The 18,348-nt window shown below is 37.4% G+C and overlaps 1 protein-coding gene and 1 pseudogene across 1 annotated transcript; both read left to right on the top strand.

Moving 5' to 3' along the window:
• Positions 1-3,870: 3,870 nt before the first annotated feature.
• On the top strand, positions 3,871-4,461 carry LOC109213136. Its single transcript, XM_019376894.1, has one exon. It carries the CDS (start codon positions 3,871-3,873, stop codon positions 4,459-4,461), a length of 591 nt encoding a protein of 196 aa, XP_019232439.1.
• Positions 4,462-4,751: 290 nt separating this feature from the next.
• LOC109213137 overlaps positions 4,752-18,348 on the top strand; it is a 35,500-nt pseudogene continuing 21,903 nt past the window's right edge.

Below are 18,348 nucleotides of genomic sequence, written 5' to 3' on the forward strand. Positions count from 1 at the left end.
GTCACATGGTCACGTGGATCGGTTGTGCCGTCATATTTTGAAATGTCGGGCATTTTAAACTTTTTAGGGATTGAAAGGGGAGCAGCACTCGGTTTCCAAGGTTGTTGTGAATATTTATCCGCATCTATTCCTTTGATTATTGGGGGGACTCCAGGGATTTACTCGATGTGTTCGTTTTGTTCTTTGAGTTGTGTCTGCAAAGTTAGTACCAAATTGTGTAAATAAGAATTATTTGTATTACCTGGATTCATTTCTCGTGGTTCAATGAGGGTTCCTTCGTTTGAATTAACAAGGCCAGAACGAGGATTCTCCAGCGTATTGTTATTAGGCGAAGGTGTGGACGGCGCAGCACGAAACCGGTTAACTAGCGCTTGAAGAGCTTGGTTAACCCGAACGTGCATCAATTATTCTTTGCAGAGCTTCTTCGTCGGTACCCTCAAAAGTGTTCTGATTGCTCCTGCTCATCAGAATGTGATTTAGGAGTGCCTTCACGAGATTGACGTGGTGAATTTTGAAGGGCAGGAACCGCGTTAAAGTTCTGCAAATTTCCTTGATCTTGATGCATTTGATTGTCACAGTTCCCCAAGGTGTTTTCACTGTTATTATTGTCATGTGACATGATGATAACCACAGATAAAATGTAACTTAAAAAGAATAGATTATCAGATTCCCGGTAACGGAACCAATTTGTTTCGCCAAAGAAATAAATTTTTGGATAATATTAGAATTTGAGATGAAAAATCGGGTTACTGATAATCAAGAGACCAAAATAATAATAGGCTTTCTGAGAATAATAATAAAGCCGTAAACAAAAGTTCTTATTTTAGTATGAGGTAAGTCATGTCCTTTTTCCAATACAATTTCCTCCTTTTATAGTTGATTCTAGGTAAAGGAAATAAATCTAAGCTTTAATGAGACAATTATGGACAATAAATGACATTAAATGAGCCGTTATACAATCATTCCTATTAAATACCAATTTTCTAACGTATCAGGTATTTAATACTGAATTTGGACTCCTTTTTGTCTTCAGATTCATGTCTTCAATGCCTTTCGACCCGCTGGCTTTAAATGACTTCGAATTGGTACGAGACTCGTGTCTAAACTGCTTCTCGTGCCTATTTCATTTCTTCTTCCCGTACCTGTCATTTCCCGTACCTTTTCCCTAACTGTTACGCTTTGACCACTTGTCCAGTCCACGTGTCATGCCACGTCATCTTAAATATAAATTCAACTTTTTTTCCCAATACAGATAGTCCCCCCACTTTCCATTTATTTATCAATTAAATAATTGGAAAGTGGACCTTCGTAAAAAAGGAATTTTTGCCATAATCAATGTGTATGACAATATTGTCGTCTCAATTGTCTTTTCCATTTAATGTTTTGCCCATGTGTCACCTTCTGATTGATTCTGCTATTTTACACCCTTTTTCAAAGCTCCGTTAATCCCACTTTTCACGAAGTGATAGTTGCCTTTATTATAGGCTTTCCATCATTACTCTTCTAAGTTTGACGGTTGCCATCATATACATACTTAACCTTTTCTTCCTTTGTCCTCTTCTCCATAAATCTTTAGCAAACGTTTTCCTTCTTTACTTTTGCTCTCCTTCGATTCATCTTTGCTCAACAATGNAATATAAAAAGAAACCTCAAACAATCGCAAAATAAAGATCATAGAAAATTCATATGAACCTGGCCCGAGAGTTGAGCTTCGAAATAATCCAATGATTGAGTGAGTAGAGAGGAGTCGGAACTCGGAAATGAAATGGCGCCCAAATCGCCAAAGTATAGCGTTCTTGGCGCTGGCTGTTTCGCCAAAGAAATAAATTTTTGGATAATATTAGAATTTGAGATGAAAAATCGGGTTACTGATAATCAAGAGACCAAAATAATAATAGGTTTTCTGAGAATAATAATAAAGCCGTAAACAAAAGTTCTTATTTTAGTATGAGGTAAGTCATGTCCTTTTTCCAATACAATTTCCTCCTTTTATAGTTGATTCTAGGTAAAGGAAATAAATCTAAGCTTTAATGAGACAATTATGGACAATAAATGACATTAAATGAGCCGTTATACAATCATTCCTATTAAATACCAATTTTCTAACGTATCAGGTATTTAATACTGAATTTGGACTCCTTTTTGTCTTCAGATTCATGTCTTCAATGCCTTTCGACCCGCTGGCTTTAAATGACTTCGAATTGGTACGAGACTCGTGTCTAAACTGCTTCTCGTGCCTATTTCATTTCTTCTTCCCGTACCTGTCATTTCCCGTACCTTTTCCCTAACTGTTACGCTTTGACCACTTGTCCAGTCCACGTGTCATGCCACGTCATCTTAAATATAAATTCAACTTTTTTTCCCAATACACTGGCGGCCTGCGTGGGTAAAGTCGTGAAGTGAACCGGTGAAGAATTGATGTCTGAACTCTAAGAATGGAGATGAGATGAGAGTCGACTGGTCGTAATCGTACGGGGAAGTGGGATCTGGGAGTCGAATGGAGATCAGATGATAGCCTAATGCCCTAATTTGATAATTGCTTGACTAAGAGAGTAAGAGAGGAAGAGTAATGGGCTTGGGGCTTGGGCAATTGGGCTTGGGGGAGATGTTTGGGGTTGGCCAGCTGGGTGGGACGGTGGGTACTGGGTAGATAATTAGATATAGGTCCATAAAATTTCGGTATTTCGGTATTACCGAAATTTTAAAATTATAATACCGAGAACCGAACCGAAATACCGAAAATCCAGTACCGAATTAGACCGAAATACCGAAATAACCGAAACCGAAATACCAAATTATTTCGGTTCGGTTCGGAATTCGGTTTTTCGGATTTTATGCCCACCCCTACCTAAAAGCTTAAGTCAAAAGTTTTGTGGGATCGTGACATTTGTGTGACTATAAAAGTTTCTCATTTAAAAATTTTTAAAATGAAAAGTTTAAAGTTAAATTATTTCTAAATATAGAAATATGTCATTCTTTTTTAAACAAACTAATAAGGAAAGTATGTCAATTAAATTGAAACAGAGGAGAGTAGTATGTAAAAGTTACATTTGAAGAAAAATTACTGGTCTAGCATACAAGGGTCAAGCTATTTAAATTTGGTTATTTACATATTTAAATGTTGTGTAAGAGTACTCCTATAAAGCACAATTCATATAGCTAAAACCATCTTTAAAATCTTTCATAAATCGCAATCAAGAAAAAAAAATGATTCACCAAATAATAATAGTTCGTTTAAGAATTGAGACATAGGAGTAATGGCTAGACAATCTTAGGTTCATATCCCAGTTAGCATGCTGTTCCATGGATTAGTGAAAATGCACACGACCTGGTCCTGACACACCATCATAAAGAGTAAATAAAATGGGATAGATGAAAGATTAATTAAATTTATATCCGATGTATATCATGTAGGCTTTTAGGAGCAATGTTTCGTACTTTTGGAGTTGTAAAAATGTGGTGAATGATGTTGTGCTGGCTTTTCTTATGTTTAAATTTGGTGTTTTCATTTGATGAATGGAGGTATTTGGATTTCTTTTTGTATAACTTGATCTGGAATATGTTTTATGTTATTATAATCATCCGTTGTATAATTATTTGTTGATTATTATACATATTTGTCAAATATAATAGCATGAAAAACTTGTGTCATGTTCCCTTAATTTTTAAAGTATCCGTGACCCCATGTCTGTATCTATGTTATTCAGACTTCATTCATATCTTTAATAATTGCATACTTCTTTTTACTTCGACTGAAATCTAGAAATTCATTTTATTCACATTATCGTGGTTCTTGACTAATTAGTTTTATCTTGGATCAGTTAGTGTTTTGCTACATCAGTAGGGAGTTCACCAGTTAACTGCTTTAAAATGGATAACAAGCAAGAATCTAAGATTCTATTGAAGCTTCTGGTTGATGAAAAGAAGGATCAAGTTGTTGCAGCTGAAGCTAAAGTAGATTTTATGGACATACTCGTTAGCCTTCTTACTTTACCACTGGGAACAATAATACGACTCATCAAAGCAGAGGCGGGAGTTGTTGGCTGCATGAACAACTTGTACCAAAGTGTTGAAAACCTCAGTGAGGAAGATCTGTTCATAGAGCAATGCAAAACCTTGTTGCTAAATCCAAGAAATCCCTATCCAAAGTATTGCATGAGGTTGAAAGTGAACGTAGATGATTCCGTCTTTGAGAAGTATTATCAGTGTTCAGATTGCTCAAATACAAGCTATTTCATGAATGTTGAGTGCCCATGTGATGGAACGTTTAATAAAGAGAAGTTTTTGAAAGATTTAGTTGATACTACTTGTTGTGATGAGTACGTATTTCTCAAAGGGGGGATATCATTTTTAATCACCGAGGATTTGCAAGTCAAGTGTGCTTCTCCAAGCTCTCTTGTTCAGATGCTTTCTAATGTTGGCCTGAGTGACATGTATCAGATAAGGGAGATATGCTTGTAGAAGTTGGCAAGAACGAGGTAATATCCTTTACCATTTTGCAAATTGCAATAGGGTCAAGAAAATTAGTGATTACTAATTTACCAGGACTTTGTAATCTGAATATTACTCTGTCTTTCTGATGATATGGTTTCTTTTACATGTTTTGTTGTGATTTTTGTATATTGCCGTTCTTTTCTCAACCATTAAGGTGATTCATCTACTAGCATGTTCATTGATCTCAAAGACGCCCTTGTCTGATGTGTTTCTGTGCAAGCAAAAACAAAAAAAGAGCAAGATTAGACACCATCACAATGTCCGAGCTTGGAAATTTGTCATCCATTTCTGAAGATGGAACAAGTAATAACACCAAGAAATTAGAGCTGAAGCTAACATTAAGAAAGTCTACATACAAGGCCTTATGGCATCGAATTCATTGATTTTCTCTTCAACTTCTTGATCATTCCTATAGGATCAGTTGAAGATGCTCAAAAAGGGAGTTCTGGATTGGGATGCATCGATAACTTGTACAAAAGTGTGTAGGCTTTAGATTCGAAATGGTTCAATATGTATGCGAATAGGAATGTTCATGGAAGTATGGAGAATCACAATCTTAAGAGGATATTACCCAAGCCTGGTATTGCCCCTTACCATAATTCTGAGAACCAGCTACTGCAAATTGGAACTGCAGAACTAAATGTGCCTATGTATGATATTGAAGAGAAAATGATCAGTGTTGGTGAGTCCGAAGCGTTGAGCTTGCTGAAGGCCTCTTTACCATCATCAGCTTTGACAGAGGGCCTGAGCCACAGACTGAAGAAGCAAATTGATGAAGATGTATAGTTTACACTTGGAATTTTTCTCAGGCTGGTTACACTTGGAATTTTTCTCAGGCTGGTTAGCAAATTAACCAGTTTTAGATGTTTCCTCAATAGATGATTAGTCCAAGCTTTTCTCCTAGTTGGTAAAAGGGCCAAGGTTAACTCTAAAAGTAACTTCAGGGCTCTCAGGTTTTCCTCAATATCCTCCTACTAATACATTAATGAATTGAGTACTCTCTCCTTTGTCATTACATTGGCACCTCATGAATTGCCTCATGAACCTTCATATTTTCTACCTAATTTTTAGTTGCTGGATTTACTTCGTTTATTTTACACTTCAATAGATCCTTGTGGTCAATTCCCTTCCCCGGACCTCGCACATAGCGGAAGCTTAGTGCACCGGGCTGCCCTTTTAGCCTCTTGCATAAATGCAGGGTAAGGTTGCGTACAATAGACCGCGTACAATAGACTGTTATGGTTCGGCCCTTCCCCGGACCCCACGCATAGCGGGAGCTTAGTGCACCGGGCTGCCCTTTTTTAGTTTTAAGTGGGCCAATCTTTTTTTTCTTCTTTTATATCTATTTTATAGTTATCTTTTAGTCATTTTAACTAAGATTTGAATGTGTTATATGTCTAAATGATTAATTCAGCATCTAAGGATATGACCGGAAGTTGTTATGAAAATCATGGGAGAATAGGATTAAACTTTCAATGGAGACAAAAGAGTTGAGTGTTTTATTCTTTGTTTTATCACCTCCTAACACATCATACTTCCACTTGCCCTAGTAAATAGTGGATTAAGAAATTAAAAGGACAAGGAGTATATAGGATATATTCTTACTCGTTGTGTTTCATGTAAAAGAGTAAACTCAAATGAGACTCTCTCCTATAAAAGAAAATTAGGAGATTTGAACCTTATGTACACCATTGTTTCAAGGCTTTTTGCCATATGCTGATCTTTAGCATCCGGTGCCAATGCAATATTCTATATTTTGTAATCTTGTTATGAGTCATTTCTTGGATTGAAATTCTCATTCTGGATATTTTCTTTATTCCCATTGTTCGATTCACTTAAAAAATAATTGGTTTGGCTATAAGGAACATGAGATTTTTTAGATTTATTTTTTATTTTTTTCCCGGTGTCCGATGTTCGTTTTGGGGTCCGACTGATCAGGATTCTTGCTGGAAAGTTTCACTTGAAGAGTAAAGCACTTCCTACTAAAGGCGACTCCATTCTCAGAGTTGGAACACCAAACCTTTGATTAAGACTGGATGGGTATTAATTTAACCCCATAATCTTAGATGGTACTCGTTTTGAAATGTGCTTATTGTGTGACAAATCGTATATGCAATAGGAAATCTTAAGTTTACGCATTATTAATAAAATGTTGGATGAGAATCTAATCAGCATATGAGCAAGCTCCAACTAATCATGATTATCTAATGCAGTACTTTTATTATTCATTATTCTAAAGTCCATTAAATAAAATAATTAGGTCAAAAGCACATGGTTGAGTGGATGATCTTGACGTAGTTGCAAATATATTATTGTCTTTATTCATTTTGTTTCATATATTATTCGAAGTTAGATGAGCACTCTGAGAAGCTTCACATATCGGGGGACGTGTGTTCATGCTGCTATCATTTCTCCTTTCGTTCAATCAAATACGACTCAAGTTCAACCGGATCAGAGTTGGACAGTCGGCTATACGAATCTTTAATATTCATATTCATAAATAAAAAAATTCATCACAATTAACTAGATTAGTTTTATATTGACACTTAATCTACCACAATTTTCTCCATTATCTATACTAGTATTAGCACATGCGCGCAGACATTAACCATGTCAAATATTTGAGTTATTTGGATTATATGTAAATATTCTTAAATTTTAAATCTTCTCGATAAATATATATAATCATGGAATATTAATTAAGAAACACTAGTCTCAAATCTCCTAGTTATTATCATACTTTTCTTTTTGGTATTATTCTCGCCGGTGCCATTGAATCCTAAAAATAGTTAGGAAGCAAAATAATAACTCATATTTATGGCAAAACAATGTCACGACCCGGATTTCCCACCCTCAGGAGTCGTGATGGCGCCTAATAATGAGAGCTAGGCAAGCCAATTTTAATTACCTTTCCATTAATAACATAATTCCTCATAACTATTATCGGCAATAATACAAAAGTAACGAATTTAAATAATAAGCGGAAGTCTCAATATTATAGAAAACTGAATTAAAAATGCGGAAAATCCCAACAAAAGCCTCTACCCAAGACTGGTGTCACAGCTTCACAGACGGTCTAAGAATACAACACATAAAGGTCTGAAAGAAATAAACTCGACATTGTCTCCAGAAATACATGAAGGAAACAAGAATATAGATGAAAGGAGACGCCAGAGCCTGCGAACGCCTGCAAGGCTACCTCGGGTCTCGCTGGACTGAAAGCCTGCTCCCATACTACCGCTGCTGCTGTCCGAAGCCTGGATCTGTGCAAAATAGCACAGAGTGTAGTATCAGCACAACCGACCCCATGTGCTGGTAAGTGCCTAGCCTAACCCCGGCGAAGTAGTGACAAGGCTAGGACCAGACCACCAAATGAACCTGTGCAGATATATATACAAGCACAACGAAATAATAGCGGAAAGTAAACAATTAAAGCTGGGAGGGGGAAAACATGCTTATGGGGTAGCAGATAAAACAAAATATCAGGAATAACAAAAGAAACTATATCTGATTTCTTCTAACACGGAATAAGGGAAAACAAACCACTTTCACTTGTTTCAATTTTCTCTCGTTGCAGGCGTGCAACACGATCCCATTTCCTCATATCACGTGGTAGGCGTACCACTCGATCCCATATCATAGTATCACGTGGTAGGCGTACCACTCGATCCCATTTCATAATATCACGTGGTAGGCGTACCACTCGATCCCATTTCATAATATCACGTGGTAGGCGTACCACTCGATCCCATTTCATAATATCACGTGGTAGGCGTACCACTCGATCCCATTTCATAATATTACGTGGTAGGCGTACCACTCGATCCCACTTCATAATATCACGTGGTAGGCGTACCACTCGATCCCATTTCAATATCATTTGTGGTAGGCGTACCACTCGCTCCCATTTCAATATCATTTGTGGTAGGCGTACAACTCGATCCCATTTCAATATCATTTGTGGTAGGCGTATCACTCGCTCCCATTTCAATATCATTTGTGGTAGGCGTACCACTCGCTCCCATTTCATTAACTCAACCGTTCCTCCAAAAGAAAATTTACTCTAACAAAACGCAACAATTAATACGAGTTCATAAGACAACAAGTACACAAAATTTATGATTCACTAAGAAAAATAAATAATGACAAATAGCAGTTAATTATGGATTATAAGGAGGCAAGTAAGCAGTTTAGTAATTAATACGTTGAATGACGCGTAGCAATTAAGTCACATAAACACGTAGCAATTAAGGCATAAATTCAAGACATAACGTTGCGCAAGGGCACCTTGGTTCGATAATAACAAATAACACAAAAAGGGGGAACGTCAACATAAAGGATCACAGAAATAGTGGAATAAGACATTTAATGCACTTGAACTAATAACAACAAGAAATCATAGCAAACGGCAATAAGTGCACGGCATCACCCTTCGTGCTTTTAACACTTTTCCTCACCCAATCAACAATCACAAACAAGGGCAAGGGAATAAATAAACAATAATGGAAATCCCGGCAAGGGAACACAAACAAACAATTAAAACCCGGCAAGGGTACAACATCAATAATCTCAACGTCCCGGCAAGGGAAAAATATTCAATAACTCATTCTCTTTCTTTCACTTTCATCTCATAGTTCCCATTATCACTCGATCCAATGCTCCAAAGATTTACTTATCTCATATACCTTCACAATTTGCATTTCAATTCGAGCCAACGCTCCACGAAGTTTAAAGGTCACAATTCCTTTCACAAGCTCTTTACAACATTTAGAAGTCATCAATTAAGCATGGAAGGTATAACAAAATCCAAACTATTCGCAAAATAAGGACTCACGGTCATGCTAGACACCAATGTATAGATACTCGTCACCATGCCTATACATCGTACTCGACAATCAACAAGTAGCAAATAAGACTCAACTCCTATTCCCTCAAGCTAGGGTTAGACCAAACACTTACCTCGAATGCTCCGAACTCAACTCAAGCCTCTAGTATAGCTTTACCCCTCGAATTCACCACCAAACCGCTCGAATCTAGTCACACATTACTTGAATGTATCAACAAATGCTAATTGAATCAATTTGAATGCATAAAAATGAATTTCCAAAGTTTTACTCAAAAATTCCCAAAATGCCCCCGGACCCACGTGGTCAAAACCCGAGGTTCGAACCAAAACCCGGTTACCCATTCCCCCACGAGTTCATATCTATGTTAAATCCCCAATTTTAAGAAAAACTAAGTTCTACCCAAAATCCCCATTTTCACCCATGAAAATCCTTGATTTTAAGATGAAAACATGTTTAATGATGTTAAAGATTGAAAAAATTAAGTAAAAATTGACATACAAATGATTTGGAGAAGATAGATTTCTTGGAAAATCGCCTATGGAGTGTGTGTTTTGAAAGAATGAAGAAAAGGGTTTAAAATTCGCCTAAGTATGAAAAATGCAGGCCTCAGATGTGGGTTCGCAATTGCGAACCCAGCAGGTCTGGGAATTGCGAGATTTTAGTTCGCATTTGCGAACTCTGAAGAATGCTGGGAAGTTCGCATTTGCGAAAACTACCTCGCATTTGCGAAGGCCCAATATCGCATTTGCGGACAATTGTTCGCATTTGCGAAGATTGGGCTAATAGGCAGGCATCACATTTGCGATGAGTTCTTCGCATTTGCGAAGATTGCTGCCCCAGGTGGAAGATCGCATTTGCGATGAGAAGCTCGCAATTGCAAGTTCGCATTTGCGAATGCTGGCTTCGCAAATGCAAAGCCTGCAGAACTAAAAGATACCAGATTTTCAAAGGTTCAAAATGCAACTCGACATCTATCCAAAACTCACCCGAGCCCTCGGGGCTCCAAACCAAATATGCACACAACCTTAAAACCATCCTACGGACTTACTCGTGCGATCAAATCGCCAAAATAACATCATACACGTGGAATCAAGCCTTAAAACACATGATTTTCCTTCGAGCTTCATAAACTTTCAAATTTGGAACTTATAGTCCGAAACACGTCAAATGACGTCCGATTTCAACCAAATTTCACAGGATGCGCTTAAACCACATATAAGACCTGTACCGGGCGCCGAAACCAAATTACGGGCCCGATACCAACACTTTCTAATCCATTTTCATTTCAAATTTCCATATAAATTTCAGAAAATTAATTTCTTTTAAAAATTCATTTCTCGGGCTCGGGACCTCGGATTTCGATTCCGGGCTAAACGCCCGAGCCCCATATTTTTCTACGGACCCTCCGGGATCGTCAAATCACGGGTCCGGATCCGTTTACCCAAAATGTTGACCAAAGTCAACTTTAATCATATAAATATCAAAATTCATCAATTTTTTTACACAGAATTCATATTTAAGCTTTCCGGCTACGCGTCCGGACTGCGCACGCAAATCGAGGCGACTAAAAGTAAGGTTTTCAAGGCCCCGGAAGCGCGGAAAAGAGAGAAAACAGGTGATGACCCTTTGGGTTGTCACATTCTCCACCTCTAAAACAACCGTTCGTCCTAGAACGGACAAAAGAAAGAAGTACCTGAGTCGGGAAAAAGATGAGGATAACGATTCCGCATATCAGGCTCGGACTCCCAGGTCGATGCCTCAGGAGGCTGACCTCTCCACTGAACACGAACAGAAGGAAAAACTCTTGGATCTCAACTGACGAACCTGCCGGTCTAGAATAGCTACCGGCTCCTCCTCATAAGACAAATCCTTGCCCAACTGGACAATGCTGAAATCTAACACGTGGGCTGGATCGCCGTGATACCTCCGAAGCATGGATATATGAAAAACTGGATGCATGGCTGATAAGCTAGTCGGCAATGCAAGTCTATAAGCCGCCTCGCTCGCACGATCGAGAATCTCAAACGGGCCAATGAACCTAGGGCTAAGCTTGCCCTTTTTCCCAAATCTCATCACGCCCTTCATAGGCGACACTCGGAGCAATACCCGCTCACCAACCATAAATGCCACATCTCGAACCTTGCGGTCTGCATAACTCTTTTGCCTAGACTGAGCTGAACGAAGCCTATCCTAAATGATCTTGACCTTGTCCAAGGCCTCCTGAACCAAATCTGTACCCAACAACCGAGCCTCTCCCGGCTCAAACCATCCAACCGGAGACCAACACCGCCTACCATATAAAGCCTCACAAGGAGCCATCTGGATGCTCGACTGGTAGCTGTTGTTGTAGGCAAACTCTGCTAAAGGAAAGAACTGATCCCACGAACCTCCAAAGTTAATAACACAAGCTCGAAGCATATCCTTTAGAATCTGTAGTCCGCTCGGACTGACCGTCCGTCTGGGGATGAAATGCTATGCTCAAATCTACCCGTGTGCCCAACTTTCACTGCATCGCTCTCCAGAAGCGCGAGGTAAACTGCGTACCCCGATCTGAAATGATGGATACGGGCACACCATGAAGGCGAACAATCTCCCGAATATAGATCTCAGCAAACCTCTCAAAAGAATAGGAGACTGCCACAGGAATGAAATGCGCTGACTTAGTCAGTCTATCAACAATGACCCACACTGCATCGAACTTCTTCCGGGTCAACGGAAGTCCGGTAACAAAATCCATGGTAATCCTCTCCCACTTCCACTCGGGAAGCTCAATCCTCTGAAACAAACTACCAGGCCTCTGATGCCCATACTTAACCTGCTGACAGTTCAAACATCGAGCCATATATGCAACTATATCCTTCTTCATTCTACGCCACCAATAGTGCTGCCTCAGATCCTGATACATCTTCGCGGCGCCGGGGTGAATAGAATACCGAGAACTATGGGCCTCCACTAAGATCAACTCTCGAATCCCATCGACATTGGGCGCACAAACTCGCCCCTGCAATCTTAAAACACCATCGCTATCTAAGGTCACCTTCTTGGCACCTCCACGCTGCACCGTGTCTCTCAGGACACACAAATGGGGATCATCAAATTGCCGATCACGGATACGCTCCAATAATGAAGAACGAGCGACTGTGCAAGCTAACACACGACTGGGCTCAGAAACATCCAGTCTCACGAACTGATTGGCTAAAGCCTAAATGCTAGAAAACCTAAGTTCTACCCAAAATCCCCATTTTCACCCATGAAAATCCTTGATTTTAAGATGAAAACATGTTTAATGATGTTAAGGATTGAAGAAATTAAGTAAAAATTGACTTACAAATGATTTGGAGAAGATAAATTTTTTGGAAAATCGCCTATGGAGTGTGTGTTTTGAAAGAATGAAGAAAAGGGTTTAAAATTCGCCTAAGTATGAAAAATGTAGGCCTCAGATGTGGGAAACGCGAACATGGGTTCGCGATTGCGAACTTAGCAGGTCTGGGAATTGCGAGATTTTAGTTCGCATTTGCGAACTCTGAAGAATGCTGGGAAGTTCGCATTTGCGAAAACTACGTCGCATTTGCGAAGGCCCAATATCGCATTTGCGAACAATTGTTCACATTTGCGAAGACTGGGCTCATAGGCAGGCATCACATTTGCGATGAGTTTCTTCGCATTTGCGAAGATTGCTGCCCCAGGTGGAAGATCGCATTTGCGATGAGAAGCTCGCAATTGCGAGTTCGCATTTGCGAATGCTGGCTTCGCAAATGCGAAGCCTGCAGAACTGAAAGACCCCAAGTTTTGATTCTGCTCTATGATCATGCTCCTGGGGTGGTGGAACGAATCTGGCTGGCCCAATAAAATAATGTAGTATTCTGCACTTCTTGGCCTTTAGATGAGGTGTGTAATCCCGATTTTCTGGCAAGAAGAATTCCAGAATGTAAGCACTTTGTTCCTCATTCCTTGACTCCTCAAATGGCTCGGACGACTCTATTTCCATATCATCATCTAAACACAATGTGGAAAAATGCTTGGAGTGAGGACCAATGCGCTCAACTACATGAACATTGGGACTGTCTACATTCTCAACACTAATGACAATAGAGTCAACTAAATATGTATCCTCAATATCCTTGGTTGACTCTAGTATCTCTTCTACAACATCGACATCCTCAAAATCTAGTGTGATTGATTGTTGGTGTTCTACTCTAGCCTCCTCCTCTAGCTCATCAATTTCTGTATCTAATTCACGCTCTTCTTGGATACTATTCACAATATTGGCTTGTTGAGCATTAAAAACTTCAACCAGTTGACTCATGTGAACTTTCAAGTTGTGAATAGTTTCCTCCTGCCTTTCTATCCGCAGTAGTAATTTACTCTGTTGTTCCAAAATGCACTTTAACATATCTTCGAGCTTCTTTAGGTCAGCTTCCCTAGGTTCTTTGTTCCTATTAACTTCACCAGAAAAAGAAGAACCATCAAAGTAAGGGGTTGGGGGAAGGTAAGAAATATAAGCACAACCGTGAAAGTGACCATCTTGACCACCACACATATCACACACATTCCACACATAAGATTGAGTTGGTGCACAAAACTCGCTCTCAGGAATATTTTGATAATTTTGCCCTGGGTGGTTTCCTTCACAATATGCATAAGGAGGATCAAAAGTAGAATTACCAACAACAAAATTCTCATAATTCCATGATGTCATGTTTCTCAAATAAACAAATAAAACTAAAAAAAAAAAAATAAAAAAAATCAAATAATAAAATAAAAGTTCAAACTTGAAACCTAGCAATATGTACACCTACAACTACACCGTTAGTTCCCCGGCAACGGCGCCAAAATTTGATCACGCCCAACTATGCCTTATAAAAAGGACAATGCGGTCGTTGCAAATATAATCCGGTTTACAAGTCCGGAGTCGAATCCCACAGAGAACTAAGGTTTAGCTACAGCTGTTCACTATCACCAAGAAGACAAGCTTGAACAATTCCTAACTTATAGATATTAAGATTCTTGTGTTTAACTAATTAAACTAACAAATTAAATAGTAAATTAACAACTAACGATACTGAGGGTTAGAGAAAAGATTAAGGAGGTCTAGAGTTATGATTTCCCCAATTGTCGGAATCCTTCCCGCTATGTCTTCTATAATTTCGCCTAAGTATTCTCTACCGATCATGAGCGCTCTTATTACCGTAAATCTCTCCCGAGTAATTACGACAATTTACTAGACGCACTCTCCCAAGCTACGCTAGCTGGCTTTTAATACAGCTCACTTCAGATCGCACCCAAGGCTTCGTTATCCCTAATCCCACCTTTAAACCCTCGGTTATTGATCCCTCATATACTCTGGGAGTGGTGTTGTTCAACAATTACCTAAATATGCACTCTCTCCCGAGTTATGCATACTAAATAGGCACAGCTAATTGAGAGCTCTTCAACCAACCACAATATAAACGTAGTTGAACAAATAGAGAAAAGCTATGGCTCAATTATATAAAAACATAACAAGAATTTATCCTACAAAAGGTTCTATCAAGACTCTAGATAACAAATTAGCTATTCATAATAGTATGTAAAACTACAATACTAAAAGTCATAACCAACAATGAAAAATAGGAAGAGGAAGGAAAAACTCGTAGAAGAATTCTCCGCCTTGCTCCCAATGTGTTCTTGCCTCCAAGGGTGTTGTCTAACCCTAAAGTAGTGTCTCCTGCCTCCTTAGGTCTAATTTGTGTCCAAAATATGTCCCCTTCTTGTTCTTGGCCGACCTCCTTTGTTTAATATAGGGTTTAGGACTTAAAATCCCATGTTTTGCACTTTAGTCCCTGAAATTTTCGCTTTCTGCCGCGGTTTTGCCGCGGTCGCGGTGGAACCGCGGCCAAACATGCCCTCTGATTCTTCAGTTGTCCGCGACCCTCTTCTACCGCGGTTCTGCCGCGGTCGCGGCAAAACCGCGGTTTTTCACCCTGTTCCGTTTGGAATTTGGAAAAACGTAAAACATGAAAGTTGTAGCCTTTGAGTTAGCTTTCCAACCATATATTGTGGAGCCCAAATGGAGTTCTGAGCAAAAAGTTATGCCTATTTTACTAGACAGTGCGCAATATGCCTCCTCAAGTCTTCGTTCGTACTTAATTATCAAATATGACCCCCGAACACGATCCCGGTTTAATTCCTTGAGCTTTTTTACTCAGACTTCAAAGCTTCAAATCACTTAAATTCATTCCATAACATCTATATAGCTCGGAATCACACCTACATGGCATAAAACACACAATTAGTGTAAAACACTAGCGATTAAAGCGCAAACTCAATTAAAGTGCAGTAAATTCGAGTGTAATAAGCGACTAAAATATGCAATTATAGCCTATCATCACTGCCCGAACTCGAGTCCCGGGGTTCCGTTGGGTCTTCGAAATCGAGCTCTCCGATTTCGACATTATACGGTTATTTTCATGCAAATTTCTCTTGCTTTTAGCGATTCAGCCGCATGACCATATATATTTTCGTATTTTCTCGTGATTATATTAATATTCCATTGAGGAACATCTATCTCTAGTATTGCTTAATTTGGAATTTGTGTAGGAGAAATTAACTCATTAGAAATTGAAAAGATATTATTCCAAGGCAAATCTGAGTACCAGAATATCATGCTCTTTCAGGTATTCTTTAATTTTTCCTGTCTTTTAATAATAAATATTTTTCTTCGGTAGATCGTTCAGCTACTTCTTTTATTCCAAATATTTTCCTTCCATTTGCTTCCGGTAAGTCAATTAATAAACTACACCGTTCTTTATATAATATGAGAAAATATTCAAGTCTGTTTAGAGTTCTAATGCTTAAACTTTATTTCTTTATGTAATATGAGGAAATATTCAAGTCTGTTTAGAGTTCTAATGCTTAACCTTTATTTTATACTACGAATTTATGTGAGCCCTATAAAACTTTTGAAAAGACTAGTATATGTGGAAGTACTAGAAATGCAGCAAGATAGTGTTAAATAATTAAACACTAGTATATGTTAACGTTTAATCCATAAACTAAAATTGTGAATTATGTGATAGCTAGCTACTTAGCATAATATGTATGGACTTAACTTAAAACTATTTTCAAATGATCAATATGGTTTAACTTATTTTAGCATTTTTATTATGTTATATATTAACGTTATATATTGTTGCGATTTTCCTATAATTATCCTATAAGCGGGGGCGGCCAATGGGGTCAGCAACTAAAGCAAGTGCTTAATTTAGTTTTCGACCGGTATTCGATATTTATGTTGAAATCCCGACTAATCTGGATTCATATCGCGTAAACACTAGTAAAAGGAAGAATACATTTGAACACGATTTTTTTTTTCTAGAGGGCTCGAATCCGATACGTCTAATTAAGGTAAGTTGGATCATATCCATTTCACCATAATCTTTAGAGGCAGGGCATAATTATATTGAGTATTTCAAAGTAAAAAAGTAAAATATTTTATAAAAAGTAAAGATAAAATGCCTACTAGGGTAGTAATTGGCCTAAGAGTCTGTTGGAAAGCCACCGGGTAATTGGAATTGGTGTAATTACTAGGGTAGTAATTACACAGCCTAGTAATTACACAGTTGTGTTATTACGACAGCCTGTTTGTTTGCCATAGTGTAATTACAGTGTAATTACAAGTTTACTGTTTGGTTGCACAAGTATAATTACATAGTTAGATTAAATTTTAAATGAAATAATTATCAAAACTTAAAAGTTAATATAATAAATATATGCCTATAAATTTTTATAAGTATAAATGATATTATATTTGGTATTTAAGATTATATTTTTTTCGTGAATATACATTAATTAGTAATCATATATTTATACCTAATATTGTAAAATAATTTTTATATATTTTTCAAATTAATAATCTTTAGTTTAGACACTTACAAAAACTAAAAATATACGTTTGTAAGAACATCATGGAATTCATGTTTGATCAAATAAATTAATATTTATTAATATAATGTCATAACATTATTTAAATGTTTGACAAAACTAATCTATCAATTCTAACTAAAAAAATGGACAACATGCAATGTGAGCCAATACTACTAAAACAATTAAATTGGAACCATGAATATAACACAATTTTAAAATTCAAAAAAAAATATATAGTTTATCATGTGTCAAATTCCAACATATATAATAATAATGTTCCACTACAACTTAAGATTATGAATCATAATAAGTTTATAACCACATTCAACAATGAAATTCCACTTTAATTGCATCACTCATTATATGCCTTGTTTGTTAATGATTCATTATTTCTAATATTAGGAGGTGTAGTTTAAAAAAATAGAATAATAAAATAAATAAAAAATAAAATATAGTAAGCAATTGCATGGAATCACGAGAAGTAAAGATAGAGAAATAAAAGAAAANATTATTTCTAATATTAGGAGGTGTAATTTCAAAAAATAGAATAATAAGATAAATAAAAAATAAAATATAAGCAATTTCATGGAATCACTAGAAGTAAAGGTAGAGAAATAAAATATAAATAATGTACAAAGCAAATATGTTTTAAAATTTCAAAAAAAATTAAAAAGTAAAAATAAAATTAAAAAATAGAAATAAAAAGTTATAAAGAAAGAAAAATAAAAAATAAAAATAAAAGGGAAATAAACTGAAAAGCAACCTTGTAATTACACTGTGTAATTACCACAAATTCTCATCTCCCCCTTGAGAATTGGAGAGTGTAATTACACCCCTCCAATTACACCCAATTCCATGCTGACCAAGTAATTACTTGGCCAAACAAACATGCCAAACTGTGTAATTACATCCAATTACACCCAAATCCATTTCCAAGGTGGCTTTCCAAACATGCTCTTAGAGTTTTCGTTTAGTATTGATGTAACCGTCTGAACAGAAATTGGAGAAAAGAAATCATTTTCCCTAAACCTTTACCGTGGATATAATTTTTTTTTATTATATAAATTTTACGGTTGATTTCATTAGTGAGGTACCTATATAT

The sequence above is a fragment of the Nicotiana attenuata genome, unplaced genomic scaffold, assembly GCF_001879085.1.
Source record: "Nicotiana attenuata strain UT unplaced genomic scaffold, NIATTr2, whole genome shotgun sequence".
Classification (NCBI taxonomy): Eukaryota; Viridiplantae; Streptophyta; class Magnoliopsida; order Solanales; family Solanaceae; genus Nicotiana; species Nicotiana attenuata.